We start from the raw sequence: 18,480 nt of genomic DNA, 5'->3' as shown, positions 1-18,480 counted from the left end.
CAAAACAAAAAAGTTTTCAAGTTATACTATAAGTCATGCCAGAAAACTAAGGAGCCTAACTGCTCAACACAGCAGAGAAAAATAGAGCTGTACAGAGTGAAAGTATGAAACTTGGGAACAAGCAAAGTTTAACAGCAACAAGATTACATAAAGACTGTCTTTCAGCTGGAATTACAAACTTTTCCAACAATGTATCTAAACACTCAGTGCATTGCACCTCTTCAGACAAAAGCTGTTATCTCATGTTATTCAAGCTTTCCCCTTCTAATGTTCATGGCCCTGAAGTTGGCATTCATACAGGCAAACAAAGGTAAACATTTTTAATACTAGTAGTGCCTAAGGAGATGAGACATTCTCAGATGGCATATAGAGAAGATAAGTGGGAATCTTGCTTCCAATAAACAGCTTGATCACATACATTTGTCCTGAAGTTAATTGCTATTCAGTAGCATGCTTAATGCATTGCCAATGCTGCCTGTCTGCCCGAGCTCGACATATCAATTGCAGGGTTAAGCATATTTCACTCAAGAAAACTAAAAATAAAAAGTTGCCCTCTATGTAAGATTTTCAACAGGAAACATGCACTTCTGACTATGTTTACCCAGCCCAAAAAGTGCAACAACCTCAGCCCACCCCCCCAGCTTTTTTTTCCCCATAAAGTAAATTTTTAAAAAGTTTGTCGTACAACATATTCAAGTATTTTACAGCTTAACAGTTTTCCATCAACATATTTGCATAATTTCTTTTATTTATAAAGGCATCTAAATGTTGAATCTTAACCTTATCCACAATTCTGATGGATGAAGTGTTCTCTTTACCAGTCTGTCACTGCAAGATTTAATGCCTTGATGACTGGTGGGTCAGGAGCTCCCACGTTGGCACAAATTGTTTTCATCCCAGGAAGTCAGGCCCAAAGCCAAAGATAAGATTTGACTTTATCATTGAGGAAAAAAATTCTATTACAACAGTCATGTCAATAACAAAACTCCAGCAGTGAAAGGAGTAGCTAAGTATTCTATAGGGTTAGTTTACAATCTTGTTGCAAGTCTAGAAATCATCTAGATGAGTCAGAGACCCACATGTATGCCACTGCATTTAGAAGTGGGTACCAAAAAAACCAAGTTCTCACCTCAAAGAACTGTGGTTTAGCATCCAAAACATGTTTTAGCAATCAATTTTACAAAAGTTGTGCAGCTTGAATCAAATCACACAGGCATTCTCTTTGGACTTTTAAACAAAGAGCTTTAGACTAACCTTATTACAGTGACGCCCAATACCCATTAGGAAGTTATCTGGTTTAATGTCTCTGTGTATAAAATTCTTTGTGTGCACATATTCAATTCTACTGATCATCTGTAAAAAAAAACCAGCAACAAAACACATAAGATTTCAGTGAGAGAACACAATTCACTTAAACCTTCAACGAAAACATGAATTTTTAGTGTTACCTTCCTGTGCAACTTCAGTTTATGTATTTGCTTAATGAAAACCATTTTTTTAAAAAAATATTGTTCAAATAAGTTTATCTTTCTTATATGTTAAAATTCCATAACCTTGGTTAGGAACTGGCAGATGAAATATCTGAACTATTTCCCAGGTACCGAAGTTCATGTTTCTAACTATAGCATCCCATTAAAGAACCATTTTTTTCTCTTACTTCAAACACAAGACAATTTTAAAGCTCATTCCCTCCCCCACCCCAGTTACTCATTCATCTGGTTATTCATTCATCATCAAACGTCACTTTTCCAGGCAAGTTTTCATGGAGCGAGTAACAACTTGATTGTGGCCCATCCTGTCATATCTAGGCTACTGTGATCCCGGAATATCTGTCAGCAGTGGAGCCGCAGAGAAACTCTGGAACATCTGCATCATCAGACGAGGTCACACCACCTCCTGCCGTGAGAGCCCAGCACATGGGTCACATGGGTTATGTGGCACAGCTTCCCTCACACACTCCTCATGCAGCCTTTAACCATCTGAATTGCTACATAGTACCCCTGACAGTTGCTCTACTGGACTATGCCCTAAAAACCAGCTGTGAGCACCGATAGCACACGTTCCCTCTATGTTTCCCAGGTGACAAAGAATTAGTGTTTGTCACCCGAAGGAATACTGCACAAAGCCCTTATAGATTCCCTGGAGATGCTGTAACACCCAGACCAGAGCTAAGCGAGCAGGCAAGTGGCTCTCCAAAGCAAGCACACCACTCTCTTAGGGCAGCTGAGAACAGGGACAGCTGACCCCTTGTCTCCATACAAATGCCATGAGCTTCCTTGGCCAAGAGCCTGGGATTCTACGAGCATCTGGCCAAGTGACAGCTTGGTACTGACATCAATTACGTAATATTAGATGAAATTTAAACTACCATTGAAAATTCAACTCCAGAAACACTCATTGCTTTTCAAGGAGCTGAAGCAGCACAATCAAGCTACTCATTAAGTAGCAAAAAATAAATAGAGCTGCCCATTTGAAATGCTGTATTCTCATGGACAAGTTGGAAAAATATCAACTGCTAGAAAAAAAAGGCTTAAGACTTCAGTTTTAGAAGCCTTGATTAAGTCTGAGAAGTGGCATCTCCACTAACAGCTTTAAGAACTGGTCTTTGAGGACCAAACAAGCAAGACAGTATTTATTAGCTCATGGTCTGGTCCTAGAAGTTACAGGAGAGCGTGAGTGCACAGGGACAGTCAGTAAGAACAAACCCCACGTGTCCCCACAGCTGGCCAACACGTAACAGGTCCCACTGAATCAGACCATAACTGGAGACTGCTTCAGACCTTCTACCTCCATGGCTGATACTGGGAGTTAATCCACCCTTATTAGTCTTGATACCTTAACGAAGTTACCCTTGTTAGGTCTGCAGATGAAGGAGCTGGTAGCTGCACTGTCCTCCCACTATGCACATTTTGCAGGCCAGAGCTCACAGAAACCACCATTATTTCGTCCTATATAGGTCAAGTGTTCACTTAGATGTACGAAACTCTGCATTAAACATTATTTAACTCATTTAAAAAGAACAACACTGCACAAAATCCCTTGGGGTTTTTGTCTTCCTCCCACCAAGGCTGTACATACCTGGTCTGCTAGCATAAGTACTGTTTTCATCGTAAACCTGCGAGAACAGAAGTTGAAGAGGTCTTCCAGGCTGGGCCCAAGAAGATCCATGACTAGAACATTGTAGTCCTTTTCTTGACCATACCACCTGCAACAAAGAAAATGATCCAGCATTAGCAGGAATCCTAATGCAGCCCAGGATACCACCAGCCCTCCTGGCTGCAAGGGCACATGGCTCACTAAAGTTCAGTCTTGAAAAGCTAACGAGAAACTAAGGCCAGCAGTGTCTTATTTTTCCTGGAAACAGAAGTCTGAGCACAAACCAGAATACACAAGTTGGCAAGTGTGTGTATGCACATTTAATTTGCCCTTAAGAAAAACCACTACTAGGCTTCGGCAACTGAAACACCAAACAGCAGAACCAAAAGGCAAGCAGAGCAGCAGCCATTATGTGTCAGTGTTGTGAGGTGGATGTACAACATCTGGACTGGAACTCATCTGCAGGACACCTTACACTCATTGTTTCCTGCATCATTTCACTTCACAGAACCATCTCTACATGCTTTCGGCTTTGTTTTCAGGTTTCAGTTCTCTGCTCAGACCAAAGCAGCTCGTGCAGTTAACTCATATACTATGCCTTAATTTATTTCCAAATTAAAAAAATGGCAATCAAGTTCTACTGTCCAATTAGGTAGAATATAAAGGCTCTTCATTATATTTTCAACATGATAAAGGCAAAAGCACTTAAGTGCCATAAAAGCAAAATACATATGTAACAAAACACTAATTGCAGCCAGACTCTGATATTCACCTTTAAGTGCCTGATATATCAATTTTGGGCATAAAATAAAGGTTACCAATGCTGTGAGGACAAGCAGAAGTCCTCCCATGTGTATTTTTCTTTGCAATCCATGTCTAGCATTACCATCATAGCATTGCTTTGTATCTGCAACTGGGGGGTAGTATCTCACCACCTAAACTGACTGAGAAGACCTGGAGTTACAGCCTTCACTCCAGCCCATCTCAGCTGTGAATTTCCATATTTTAAATGGGCACTGAAAGACAGAACTTGAACATTCTCCTCTCCAGTCCTTCTGCATGTTCCAAATACCCAGTTAAGTGACAGCTGTATGTGAAAAGCTGTTTATAATGCTGACATGACATCTTATTGATCAAAAGGCTGCAATTTTGCCTTTGCTAAGCACCTAGTCCTTATAACAAGGGTCTAGTGCCAGTAGCCCAGGGATAAGACACTGATTAGCTCCCTCCTGGAAGAGAACTGAAGTTTCCAACAACAGTGGCACAGACAAGATACATCAAGACTGTACCTCATAATAAGAGCATTCAGATTAAAAAAAAATAAAATAAAATAAAAAAAAAAAACAGGATTCAGCTCAAAGTAGCATCTGTGACTTAAATATCTGTATAGACACTGTATTTCCACTTTAGGCAACGACTCCAGTAGACTAATGCATAGATGTCTGGAAAATAGTTACCACTGATAAAGTCAACAAATTCCTTGGTACCCATAGGATTCCAAGCTTAGCTGGGGTAGTAAAGTAAAATGTTTACAAAGTACAGAGAAAAGATTCTATATTTGGATTTGTTTCAGGCCTGTATCTTCCCACTGTCAGGATTCTAGCAGAAACCATGCACTTCATGCTGCATTGTTAAAAACTTGATAAAAGTTATATATGTGGCTCACACTCCTTGATTTACAGATCAATCTAGGACCTTTATTCATTCCCTACATCAAAATGAGAGGCAGAAAATACATATTTTGCAAGCACTCATTCAAACTGAATGTCAACAGAACAGTTTTCCTCCAACATGATAATGACCACACCAAGGCTGTAAGTGCTATTTATCAGTTTTTGCCTTCTAAAAATTCACTGAATGTACAACAACGGACAAAAAGATCCCAAATTTACCAGTGACTCAACTAGGAACAAATGCTGATGGTATTATTTGATGAAGTTTGTAATATCAAAAAAAAGGTTAATATTTACACTGCAACCTGACACCAAGCCGTGAAATGTATGTGTTTTAAGAAGACCTGCCTGCCTAGGCCCTTCTAAGGAGTGATCAGCAGCTACTTTCAACTGCAAGAGCAACCAAGTAGAGAATTTAAAATATGGAAAATGAAGCATCAAAATGAGATACTGTGGAGAGAAGTTCTTAATGACCAGGTTCAGTTCAAGAATTATTAATGAGGCCTACAAATCTACTTCTTGGTTCCTATCAAAGTCACCAATGTAAACAGCTTTTGACACTGCCCTCTAAACAGTTCCACAGGTCACAGCTGAAAACAAAACATTATGGTCATCTGAAATAATAAAACCTGGACCAAGTTACCTGCCTAGAGAGTCTGTCCCGTGAAATTTAGGTTTGTTTAGGAAAAAGTCTGGAGAGTAAAGAGCTAAATTGAAGCATTCCAAGTAGTAAATCGAGATCTAAATAAAATTTTTTTTCAAGAAATGGAAATCCAAGTCAGATGCTGAGTGTAATTGTTCAGCACAGTAATGGTTCAGGGCCCAAGAGATGCAGTGTAAGGCAAAAGGATCAAAGATCAGCTTTCAACTGAGCTAAGAAAATTTAGTTACAGCATCACAGAAAAAGTGGAGCTGATGCAAAGTAAGCCCACCCTGGGAGGTACAGTTTAAAAAGCCTTTGGTTCCTCTACAGGGATCTGTCTGCTGAGTTAAGTGCAGTAATTCAGGTTGATTGCACAACCTCCATTTGTCCTACTTCTACATAGGCACAAGAAAATTTTAATCTCCTGATCATTCTGCACTGGTGGAAAGCACATTCAGCTCTGCAAGATAAAGAAATAAGACAGAAGACCTTAACATTTCATTTTCATTATTACCTGCCTGTAGTTCCTCACAGAAGACTGTGGCATCTATTCATTTCACTACTGGCAACTGGAACTTCTTCCAGAGTATTGGAGTAACTTGCGTTTTATTTACTTTGCTAACACTCCAAGTAAGTTTTCATTTCCCTTGGAACATTTCCAGGGAAAACGGGATTTAAAAGTAAGGCTACATCATGTCCATTCAAAATCTAGGAACTGCTACTACTGGCAGCTGTGAGTGTAAAAATAGCAGAAGTCTTGTCTCTTCTTGGGAAAAGTTGGATATTACGATATGTAAAAGCTGGTGTCCCAAAGAGAAATCTTTAAACTCCTAATACTGCATCAGGAAAGAAACCTGCAGTGAACTACCAAGGGAATGATCCATACAAAGCCCTGGGCAATTATTAGATGACACTGGCATTTCAGAACACACATGTCCCTATAAGGGACTCCATGGACCTTTTTTTTTCCCCCCACACACTTGGAAGTCCACTCTCTCATACTGAAGTTGAGGAAGCAACAGCAGCAATACATTTAAACAGGGAGAGTTTTGGAGGGGAGAGAAAAGCAGGAGCAAGAGATTTAACTACTTGAGAGTTCACTTTGGGCTTGGCAGACTTACATAAAATGGATTATTTCAAAAGGAGAAACTAATTTATTAGACTAGGAAAATTCATTATTTCTCTAATTGATTCTCACAGTGCTTTACATCACATTAGGAATATTTCCTTTACACAAAACATTCACAGGACAGAATTATGAGGAATAGTTCAGTTTACCCTTTAACTGGCAGTGTCACACTGGAACACCTGACACAGCTGTTAGGAACCCTGGTCCATACTCATCTGCCAAGGTGTGCCCAAGCTCACAGGCAGGAAAATGCTTCGTCACTCTCCCTTCCCTCCTCTGTTTAAAGCTACTTATCAAATGACTCCAGATCACTCAGAATGTAGTAAATACCCTTTATGAAGCTTTCTATCAGAGCATGGTTCAAGGCTGAGCACAGAGACCTTCATACGACTTCAGTGCCTTCTCTGATGTGAAAGACCAACATTTGCCACGTCAACAAGCTTCCAGATCATGTGGTTTAGGAGGCTGATCTATGGCCCCAGCACATGCAGCAGCAGAAATTCTCTAACCTCTTGCATTTCAGTATTGTAGTCCTAGTGAACAACGAAGTCACGTGACACAGTGGTTTGCTCGGTTTCCAAATAATATACAACAGGCATGATGACAGATCACATAAGTGGATGTTCACTTTAACTCATGGGGGTGGTTTTTTTGATTCTCTTGACTAATCTTGAGACAAGCAAGTGAAGTCTTGATGCACATCTACTACTTGGTGGCAAATACTGTAGTCAGGTCTCCCCGAACTTAAAATCCTTCTGCGCTTTCAGAGCTGCATCTTTCAAAAATACCATAATGTCCATTTCAGCAACTGCTTATTTGGTAAATAATGTCAAGAACAAAAGAAATGTTTGAGAAAGTGTTTGTTAATAGCTTGGTTTGGGTTTTTTATTTAACTACAAAAATACTTCATTTGGTTATTACAGTATTTTCTTCACATCTAGTGTATCCTCCTTTGGAAGGGTCAGAAATAGGTCAACAAGCAAAGAAAGGTGGGTGAAGGGTGAACAGAATGCAGGCACAGGCTCGATGTTACTACTGTGCCACTTACACAATTTTAGTTGATAACCAGTAGTTTCATCCACTACACTGGCACTAGTAATTAAAAAAGGTAACAAACCCAGCACAATTACCAAAGATATGTGACAGGTCTAGCAATAAATAAAAGGATTCAGAAGATTCACATAAAAAAAATCAAATTCAGACCAAGATGAACTAAATTAACTGACTTGCTAAATGACCGCTGTTAGTCACTGGTGAAGAAACCCCAATTCCCAGCATTCAGAAACCACGAAGGCAGTAAAGGCACTATGAGCATAATGGCACCTCACTTTGCCTACAGGTTATAATATAAAATATAAAAAAATCAATATATGATGTTGTGTTTTAATATATGTAATATATTATAGCATATCATATAAAAAACCAACAGAACATGAGCTCAGTGTCAAGAAACTCTTCTCACCACCAGAGCAAGTGTGACAAGACTATTTTGTTCCAACTCAATAAAAGCTCTCCTCAATCAACACCTGCTTCGCCAGGCAGCCCATCCTCCACTAAAGGCTTCTGTCAACTCCATCACTGACTATTCCACTGGAGGCTGTGGCAACCTGGAATTACAAACAGAACTGCAGGAGGTCATGCTTTTGTGAGACAAGAAATATCCCCTGGTGCCTCACTGCAGGGAAGTACAATGCTTCCAACACTTGAATATTTAAACTCAAACCTTTACACTTCCAGAAACCTTGATACTCACATTACAAAAAGGGTGATTTTGACTTCTTTGACACCACATAAACTTTTGACACTTTCATAAATTATGGTATGTGACCCTATGATTACTCTGTGTAGTCCTATGTAATTAGTTTCCCAGCAACAAGTGGAAGAGTTCATGTGACAAAAATGGAGATTATCAGAAGAACTAAGGTGGATAAAAAAGCTGTTAGAACAAAAATGTACAGTGAACAGGAAAGCTGGAAAGAACTCACTACTAGAATTACCTGAGATCACCTAATTAGCAAGTTTGACAAGTCAGCAGGCACATGAGGGGAACATGCCAGTCTGGAAGGCCTCATGAACACAAAGGATTCAGACATCCTACAGAAAACCAAATGACACTGAACTGATGAACACTCTGGAACTGTATCCCAGTTCTGCAAGCCATAAGTCATTTATACAAAAGTCTCTGAACAAGGCATTAGTCAGATGGTGTGACTAAAGAGAGAACACTGACCTCCCTATAATCACAGAGCTCTGATATCACCGAAAAATACCAAGTAATCCTGAGCAGTAAAAGTGCAGCTGTTCTAAGCAGAAACTGAAGTAACTGGGATCAGAGCTGCAAGCTCTGTCACAAACATTGAGGAAAGGAAACCCAAATCTCAACAAGGACAGAAAAGAGACCTCAAGAAAAATGAGAAGGTGGTGACCTCTGCAATCATGTATTTAAACAGCTCAGCAAGGCAGCTACAGAGTTATGCAACTATTCTTTATACATACAGGAGGACAGGAAGAGGGAGAAGGTTATTAACAAATAAAACCACTCCAGTACAACCATTATGTTTAGTGTTTAGGCACAGCAGCTCTCTCTGCCCAACAACACCATCATGAGCACTGCCCTGCTGGCCTAGAAAGTTTTAATGTTGCACCTGACTGATTCACAGAAAGAATAGCCCACTGTCCAAAACAGGTGCTGGATTTGGACCAAAGTGGTCCTTTCTGCTCTCAAGTTCTAGACTGCTCAGCACAGACACCTCCTGACAAATAATGACGTCGCAGACAAACTGGAAAGTATATCATGTCTGTAAAAATACACTAACTTCAGTTTTTAACAGACACTGAAGCAACACATAAAAGAAAGGTAATCCATCAAAGACTCATGTCTAAATTGACACGTATTTTATATTTCTAACTTATCTCCCCTGAAACTGGAAAAGCACTTAACTGTTAGCCAGCTAGGAGTAATATAAATGAGCATAATATGGCATGACTGAAATACTGAAGTGGAATACTTAGCAGATGTCACCTAACGTTAGTTGCCATGGAGAGCATGAATTAGGCCACCCAAGTACTAAATAAAGACACAGCCATGAACACCCTACGCTATGGAGTTGGATACACTCTATAAATAAAATTCTGTATCACTTTTTGTACAGTTCTGAGAGCAATATGAACACGTCAAGTATGTCAGCACAACTCCTCTCCTCAGCAATAAGGTGGTTTCATCTGCCCAGTGTTATGTTGCAAACATGCAGCTGACTCGCTGTTTCGCAAAGCTCTTTAATAAGGTACATTAACACCTGGTAGGAAGTGAGGAGTCAAGTTTCTCCTGCAAAAGTCAGAAGTTTCAATTCAGTTCAGAAGGTGAGCCATTAATCCACAGTGGGGACAAGACACACTGCTGAGGAAAAAAGAGTGTTTTAGTATTACCTCTGCTGTTTCAAACAGGAGTAACACTGACCTGAAACTGCAAAGGCTGATTTAAGGCAAGGAGAAAAAATAAAAATAAAATAAAACAGCTCCATTTCCTTTCAAACTGTGACCTCTCCTGGATGCTTCTACAGAGTCCACAAAGGCCAATTAAGACAGAAGTTAAGATTGTTAGAAAACAGGAAATAGATTTTTTTTAAATACATTTACTTGCTTAGTAGAGGCACTTTAGGTATTCATTTAAAATACTAGCTTCCATTTTATTTCAAGCTACAAGAACAAGAGGCTTCTCCTTATCTACCAGAGTGGTTCTGCCCTTCAATATGCAGCCTTTAGTAATATTAGAAAGTTAATAGGAGGCTGTACTGATAGAACCTTCCTTCTCATTTCTGTTTGAGAGGTGGGGTTGTTTGTGGGTTTCATGGGTATTTTTCTGTTTTTCTGGTGGTGGTTTGGGGCTTTTTTTCGTGGCTTGCTCTGGGGTTTTTTATGCTGCAGGAAGTTACTGTGAAAACACTTTAAAATTAATGTGTTTGAGAGGTATATTTAGAGGCTTAATATTAAGCACTGCTAAAAGATCAAAATTACAAGTGCTTAAAGCAAAATCGGTTGTGAGAACATCTCTTAAGATTACCAAACTTGACCACAGTTTTCCATTACATGTACTAATTAGTGAAGATGAATAAGAGACAATTCTGTTATTAATAATTATTCAGCAGCATGGCAGTAAGCAACCAGAAGCACAAATACTGGAGATTCTTTTATACATTTTTTTGCTAGAAATTTTAAGATTTCTCAACTCAATTGAGAACTTCACAACATCAAAATATTTATAAGTACTGCACTGAAAAATTCAGAAATGTGGAGAATAATTTGTTCAGTTTACAAGAGAATATATGGAAAAAAACACCATTAAGTATTTTTTTTTTGTTTTTAAACTTACAAATAACTAAACTCAAATATCACCTGATTAGCTTTCAAGCAAAACCACATGCAATCTCTTTTTCACACTCACTAGTCTCTCTTCCTGTTAAGTGCAAAAATTCTAATGCCTCATCAGCCACAACTGGTTCCAGTAGAGCTGTTTTCCATTTAAAACTGATAACAAAAACAGGTTATCCCATGATTTTGTCAGAAGTCTGAAGCCCACTTTTTAAATGCACATCTGAAAGAGTATTTAAAGCTAATCTTCCTCGAGGATGTGAGAAATAGCTGATAAACACCATAAATGGCAAAAAAATCAAGGGTGGCTGTCAAAAGTAATTTGAATAATTGCTTTTGTCAAGAGTGATTTACAGTTACACTGTGAACAAACATCCAAAATCAAAACACACTCTGCTGCATTCCTCCAAGCCAGAACTAGGAATTCGGGAATAAAGGTAGATAGTCCAAACTAATAGGATCAGTGCCCAGTTAACAAGATTACAGCTCAAAATGCTTTGTCACTGAAAAAGAGAGAAAAAAGCAAAGGACAGCTGATGAGTGAGAACAATGAGAGTAAGCCCAGCAGAATGCTGGGGCTGTGCATTGTGTCCTAAAGGCAGATCAGATTGTTACAACGTTAAGCTTGGCTCAAGAGTCTTTTGTGAAAAATTAAGGTAATAATTAACTAAAATTTGTACATCAAGAACAATCCACAGCTTTAAAAATCTGTGGAGTATTTATGGAAGGTTTTGTGAAACTTCAGAGACAAGCTCAGAAACTTTGCTACTCGTCCAGGACACAACAATAAGAAACAAACTCAAAAGATTAGCAAATCTAAGAGGGTTTGGAATATTCAGAGAATATTCAGAGAACATTCCAATCTCATTTATAGTTATTTTTTGTGCAAACAACATGTTCTGTTACAGTGGAATTAAGTACCAAGGCCCCCTGTTCATCCCCCACGGGTGAAGGTTCACCCCTGACCCCACAGAAGCAATATAAAACTTTTAACTCCAAAACTCAGATGTTTTTCCATTAACCGTTTTCTAATCTGCCAGAAAGTCTATCAAATCAACCTTAAAGGCTACAAAAAAATGGCTTGGTTCTAGATAACTTGTGATCTTATAACTTCTAAGAACTTCTAATGACATCTAAAGGGCAGAACTGAGTTTTAAGAACAGGAGCCCAAAATGAATGAGCAACGCACAACTCACCTATTATTTCAGCTTTGTGAGTCACAAAACCACAGCAGAGACCACTCGAGTGAGGCAAAGTCACATAATGCAACTTCCAGGAAGCTGATCTTGGCCACTTCATCACCCAAGTACGTGAAAAATACAGAAGTCGTCCCTCATTCCTAACTGAGGAATAGAAAACTCTGCCTCTGTGTCCAAGATGTGCAGCGCTGAGGTAAAAGTACTGCTGAGTTCATTTATAGAGTAAATGGTAATGGGAAAAGCTTAGAATGATTTGTTAATTTTCTATCAAATTATCTCTTTGTGCTGCTTTTGTTTAAAGGTGTCACATTACAGAAATTTTAACAAATGTATTGGTTTTCCTTCAGCTTGATTCATCCTTCTGAATACACTGAGGCAGGAACAGCTTATTCCAACGTGACAGCATATTATTATAAAACAATGGTGGCACATGGATTATCAATGACATATGCAAAGTGACCTAAGTACCAAGTAATATACTGACTGGGATACAGAGCACCACGGATTCTACTTCTACTAAACACAGAACATTTTAACACTTGACACAAGAACTGTGCTGAGTCCCTTGCTCAGCTTCCTCTTAGAGAAAGTAAACCTAGGAATACTGGTTTAGATTTCCTCAAACATCACCAGTTGTCATACAGCAAGAAGACAACTAGGAACAGCAGCCCAAAGAAGCTGTCAAGCAGCATCTGGCACATACAAACAGATTTAAAATTAATGCTGCTTCTGAAAACAAAAAGGGCATTTTCAAAAATTTCCTAAAAAAATCTTTTTTAGAAAAATATTACGAAAATTAACACTGTGAGAACCTGAAAGGCACTGACTGCCATTATCCAATACATCACACACCTTCAGCACAATGAGTCTATGAATCAATTTGAGTGCTGCCTCAGTGGTTCATTCTTATTAATTTTTTGTAACCTTGTATTACTTTTGGGAGTTACAAGAACATCAAATACAAATGAAAGAAAACTAGCTTCAACTACAGCAGTCATCTTAAGAAGCAAGTTTTTCAGCATGCAAGATTACCTTCAGTATTTCAAAGGGCATTTCAACCAAATACAAGGAAATAAATAGCATTTCACTTCTGTTACATGGAAAAGTCAAAAAATTTGCAAATTAGGCCTCATTATAACGCCAAACAGTCATTTACTTTTAAAAAGAGTAGTTTAAGGATGCCTGTTTTTCCAGTTTTGCAATGAAACACCTGATATCTGCTTGCTCTGGCTGTTTTCCCAGTTATCCCTGTTTTAGCATGTAACTATACTGTGAGAGCTTTCCAAAACGCGATTCCTATTCTTCCAGTTGCGAAATAAAGGCACCCACGTTTGAGAAAAAAAGGGAATTGTAGTCTAAAAGAAAGACTGCATCTGTTTTCGCATCACCAACTCTGCTGAAGCTGCAAATATTCTGTTTAATTCAGGTATGTTTATTGTATCCCTGCGAAAGGCTGTAGTAAATGAGGACAGATGGCCAGGACAACAGAGTCTCCTCTGGCTCAGGATCAGAGCCAGTTGTGTTTTAGGGGAAGGAGGAGGGAGCTATTAACCTCAGAAATGCAGATTTGTTCTATGCTTTGTTGAAAATAATACAGAATCTTGACTATGTCATCTTTATAACTTTAAAATAGCCACAAATGCCACGATTGATCCAGGTGCACGTCCAAAGTCAGGAAGGGTTAAATTAAATGGAATCCATAGTTTGACACAAAACATGAACTGAAATAGTTTCTGCAGCTCAACGAACAAAAGTCCTTTATGCCATTGTGCAAAAGGAAGAAATACTAACTTTGAAAACAATTATTAACAAAGATTCAAAAAAAGAACAACTTGTACAAAGTCTTTCTGGAGAAAACTGAAGTTCCATGTAACTATTCTGATGTCCAGATCCAGGCGCTGGGCACTAACCCAGGGTAACACCTCAATAATCTCACGAGGAATAACTCCTCCTGGAGTCCTGCGCCAGAGTTTTTCTCCCAGATCAGGGAATTTTTAAACCCTACTGAAAGTTTCTGATGGAATAGGAAATGAGGAGCCGCATAATGACCAATTGGGACGGATTAATCCTGGCACTTTAACCGTGCGGGAAACCCTGCTGACGCATCTGTTGCGGGCACCAGAAAGGAGCTGCCATTTCATTCCTGCTCCAGGTTCTCCGCAGTCTCAAGGCTCGCGGCTCATAACTATGAAAGGAAAAGACACAAGCCCGAGCACGTCCCTTGTCCCAACAGGAGAAGGGGGAGGGTTAATCACGTCCATCCGCCATTTTCTGAGCAGAGCAGGAAGACATGTTGGAACAAAAAAAAAAAAAAAAAAAAAAAAAAAAAAAAAAAAAGGCAACAAAAGAAAGCAGCCATTTCCAGGGCCGGCTCCCAACTCCCGGCCTCAGCTGGAACACGGAGTCTCGGAGAAACAGCCTCCTCACACTTTGTTCTAATCACTATAAGAATTTCTCACAGCTCAGGGACTGCTGGATATCTCACTTTCAAAGCACAGTACGTACGATAAAGACAGCAGCCTGTGGGGAGGAACCAGCGAGTTGGAGAGCTTGGAACGGAGCATTTTCCTCCCCATCAGCCCAATCCCTCACAGATAAATTTCCTTTTCATGAAGCTGCCCTACCTCACACTAAAAAGTACGTAACTACTAACTATACACCCTGAAAAGCAAGACAAAAAAAAAAGTCGTACTAACACAGAGAAAAGTCACTGTCATATATGGACGATTCCTACCGTATATGTGGGATGCCAACTCCTCCCTGCAGGATCTTGTACAGTTTGCTTTCATACAGCAGCTGGGGATGCCGAGCCTTCTGAGACTCTAACTTCACAGCAACTTCCTGCAGTGAGAGGGAACAAGGAGTCAGAGCAGTGTCCACCAAGCACTGAGGTTTAAGGGCCACAGCACTTCAACACTCCCCACACAACGCTCTGAGGTATATATTTATTTATATTTTTGCGGAGGTCGACGTGCTGCATTTTGTCGCGTCTTCAAATAAAATCCATATCGCGATGAGTTGTAACATAAATATCCATCCCAGGTCATGCAACTGAGCTGGAGATGCGGAGTCTTCAGAACCATGTAAGTGAGGAAGAACATACGTGGGTGTTTCTTCTTTACAGCTTAGAGTCGTGAGGGGGAGGAAGAAAAGAAAAAAAAAAAAAACAACAAAGAAAAAGCTGGAGAAACAGGGGGATCTTCTTTGTTTCTATTCGTGTTGATGAAACCAGATACAAAGTGTTCCCCAGCTAAGGCAGATGGGGAGTAGATCAATGGTGGGCGAGGGACGACTGTGGCCGTTCATAAGGCACAAAATTCGTTTAAATATGTTTTCCTACAATGGATTAGTGTGTTTTCCTCTCCCTACGCTCCCGAGGGCGTGTAGACCCTCGGGGGTGGGTGAAGACCCAAGGGAGAGGGTGAGGACCCTCGGGGGGGTGGGGGTTAGTCCCCCAACGGCGGGTCCGCACCTCGCCCCCTTCCCCGAGGACATGGGGGGGCACAGCCGGGGGCAGGGGGAGCTCGGAGAGGCCGGGGCTGGTCCCCGGCTCGCCCCGAGCGGCTGAGGAATGCGAGCGGCCCTTACCTCCCCGTTGGTGATGTTGATCGCCAGGTAGATGTCCCCGAAGGAGCCTGACCCGATCTTCCGCACCAGCTTGTATTTGCCTCCGACAATGAACTCGGCCTTGGAGCCGCTGCTGCTCGCCATAGCGAGAGGCGGCTCTCAGGCCCTGCCGGCCGGCTCGGCGGGACAATGAGGCCTCTACAGCTGCCCCCTTTACAGGGGAAAGGGGCCAGGGAAGGGAGGGAGGGGAGAGCGGCGCAGCCAAGGACGGTCCTTGCGCTCAGCTCCAGCCGGGCCCCTCGGGCGGGCGCCCCCCCTGCGCGGCTCTGCCCCGCTCCCCGGCTCTAGGCGCCCTCCAGAAAGACGAAAAGCGGCCCGCGAGGTGCTCTGTAAAGGCGGGGGGAGTAGCGGGGGAGAAGGGGGCACTCTCGGGGTCGCGGCGGCTGCCGGCCCCTCACTCGGCCGCCGCCGCCATCTTGTGCCTGAGCCGCCGCCGCCGACACAAAATGCCCCCGGCGCGCGGCCGCCGCTTCTTCACCGCGCGGGGCGCGCTGGGAGCGGGGCGAGGCGGGGCCTCGCAAACCACGCCCCCCTCCCTGCTCTGCGCCAATCACAGCCCTCGCTCCGTGACCCCCTCACCAACCGGGCGCGGCGATTGGGCGCTCGGCGGGTGCGCGCGTGCGCACAGCCCCACACCCAGAGTCCGGGCGGAAGAGGGAGGACAGGAGCAGACGTGCCCTCACTCGGCCTTAAAGGGGCAGGCGGTGGGATGGGGCAGGGGGCCATGGGGGTGAGGTGTCTGAAGAGTCAGCGCTGCTCACCCAGGCACGGGTCCCTCAGCGCTTGGGGATCCTGGGCAGGGAGTGCGGGTGGCCCTGGGTCAGCCACCACCGTGACATACTGTTCACCTCTCCTATGGAGCTGTTCTTCTCGAGCCCTGGACCCCAACCTCTGTGTGCGTTAATGGGCTGGCTTGTGTATAAATAAATGTGTCTAAATAAATAAATGTATATAAATAAATAATTGTGTGTAAATAAACACAGAATAGTTTCTTTCCATGGTGGTGTTTAGGGAAAGGCTGGACATGGTGCCATGGTCTGGTCAACAAAGTGATGATCAGTGGTGATCTCAGAGGTCTTTTCCAACCTCAGTGATTCTGAGATTCCTTCCATGAGGGTAGCAGAGCACTGGAACAGCTGCTCAGGGAGGTCATGGACTCTCCCTCTCCAGAGAGATTCAACACCCACCTGGACACGTTCCTGTGCCACCTGCTCCAGGTGACCCTGGCTGGGCAGGCGGGTTGGACGGGGTGACCTCCAGAGGCCCCTTTCAACCCCAACCGTTCTGTGACTCTGTGAAATTCACAACCTGACTCCTCAGCCTGTATCCTCAGCCCGGTGGGTCGTGGGGCTGAGCCATCCATGCTCCTGTGCACACACAACATCTGCTTCATTACCCTTCCCTGCTCTGCCTGCCATGGCTGATTCATCCCTTGGCCCTCCAGCCTGCGCCTGCTTGGGTGCTGCAGGGCCTGGGGTTTATCAGTCCAGGTGAGGATCAAGGAGGAGCTTGAGGAGGCTATGACACTCAGACAAGGATGACACTGTGATCAGAACCACCTGTTACAGCCACATCTCCTGGCCCTGCAGCCCCCACCCTCACGTGGCCATGACACCCATCTCCTCTCCTTCCCCAGGTCCCTCTGACCCAGCAGCTCGTGCTCCAGGAGGTGTTCCATGCTGATTGTCAAAAGCGAGATCTCCTCCGTTGCCCCCTTGCTCTGCGCTGTGAGTTTTCCCTTTTGCAGGAACACCAAACTGTGATTTCCCAGTGACTCATCGTCACTCCCTGTCACAGCAGCGACTTCTGCTGTGCAAGTCTACGTTTGGGAAATGATTCAGTCCTGCAGGAGAGAGAAAGCTCCTCCAGCAATGTGGCTCATGGATGTAGAAGGAAAGCCTACTCAGGGTGTCTGCTTTTAACGGAGACAGTCAAAAACTGCTTTCCAGCTTGTCTGGTGCACCTGAAGCCATGAAAATAGTAGAAATATTGATTTTAAAGCCTGTCTGTGCACAGATTTTTTTTTAATAGTTCACTGCTTTGGAGAGAAGTGAGATTGAGAGGTCCAAGTTAGGATATATCAGTAGGAAGCTGTTCATATAAAGGTGGAGGAGTCCTCTCATAGAACAGCATCCACACAGTGGTAGAGGCTTTTCTTCTGCTCACCATGCTGCTTTCTAGCTCAGCAAAGGCACTGTGGTAAAAGCCCTTCTTGTCTGCACAAGTGCAAAAAAGTCCTGGCTTGTGTCCCTTTGGCTGTGAGGCAGTGAGGGAAATCTGTGATCTGCTTGTGTTTCTTCCTGTGGTGGACTCAGTCAGCTCCAGACGACTCTGTGCTGAGAGACTGGGAGGACTGGAAAGATCGGCAGCCAGCAATGCCCTGCACAGCAAATATCATCTCCAAGTTCCTCTGGTGTTTCAGGGAGCTTAGATCCAAGGTTTTACTACAGCTCTCTCCATATCTCTAATAAAAAATGAGAGAGGGCTGTGCCAGATGCACCAGAATGAAAACAATGCTCTGAGAACAAGCTGGGCTCCAACTCATTCCCACCTCGGTTCTGTCAAGGAGCATTTGTGCAGGCAAGAATATCCGCACTCCTGTCACTCACAGGGACTGTGGATCTTGTGCGGAGGATCTCAGATGCATCACACACTAGTTAAGGGGGCTGGAGTTTCAAGGGCAAATGAGGTATCTTTAAACATCACACCCGTTTCTAAAAGCAGAGCCCTGTGTCCTCAGTTGCC

General features: G+C 42.5%; 1 protein-coding gene across 5 annotated transcripts in view; it reads right to left on the bottom strand.

Annotated features, from left to right (window-relative positions):
* The window catches only part of CSNK1A1 (casein kinase 1 alpha 1), a 33,528-nt gene extending 17,295 nt beyond the window's left edge, over positions 1–16,233 (bottom strand). For 4 of the 5 annotated variants that reach the window (XM_017822919.1, XM_017822921.1, XM_017822923.1 and 1 more), the window contains exons 1-4: positions 15,697–16,211; positions 14,843–14,949; positions 3,079–3,205; positions 1,255–1,353 (exon numbers count right to left, since the gene is read on the bottom strand). In XM_017822919.1, coding sequence (XP_017678408.1) covers positions 1,255–1,353; positions 3,079–3,205; positions 14,843–14,949; positions 15,697–15,819 — 456 coding nt within the window. In that variant the 5' untranslated portion in view covers positions 15,820–16,211. Of the gene's footprint in view, positions 1–1,254; positions 1,354–3,078; positions 3,206–14,842; positions 14,950–15,696 lie in introns of all 5 variants that reach the window. The other variant, XM_017822922.1, reaches the window with a different exon arrangement.
* Between the last annotated feature and the right edge of the window lie 2,247 nt (positions 16,234–18,480).

The sequence above is a fragment of the Lepidothrix coronata genome, unplaced genomic scaffold (assembly GCF_001604755.1).
Source record: "Lepidothrix coronata isolate B3197 unplaced genomic scaffold, Lepidothrix_coronata-1.0 Scaffold100, whole genome shotgun sequence".
Classification (NCBI taxonomy): Eukaryota; Metazoa; Chordata; class Aves; order Passeriformes; family Pipridae; genus Lepidothrix; species Lepidothrix coronata.
This window is presented reverse-complemented; position numbering and strand designations above follow the sequence as displayed.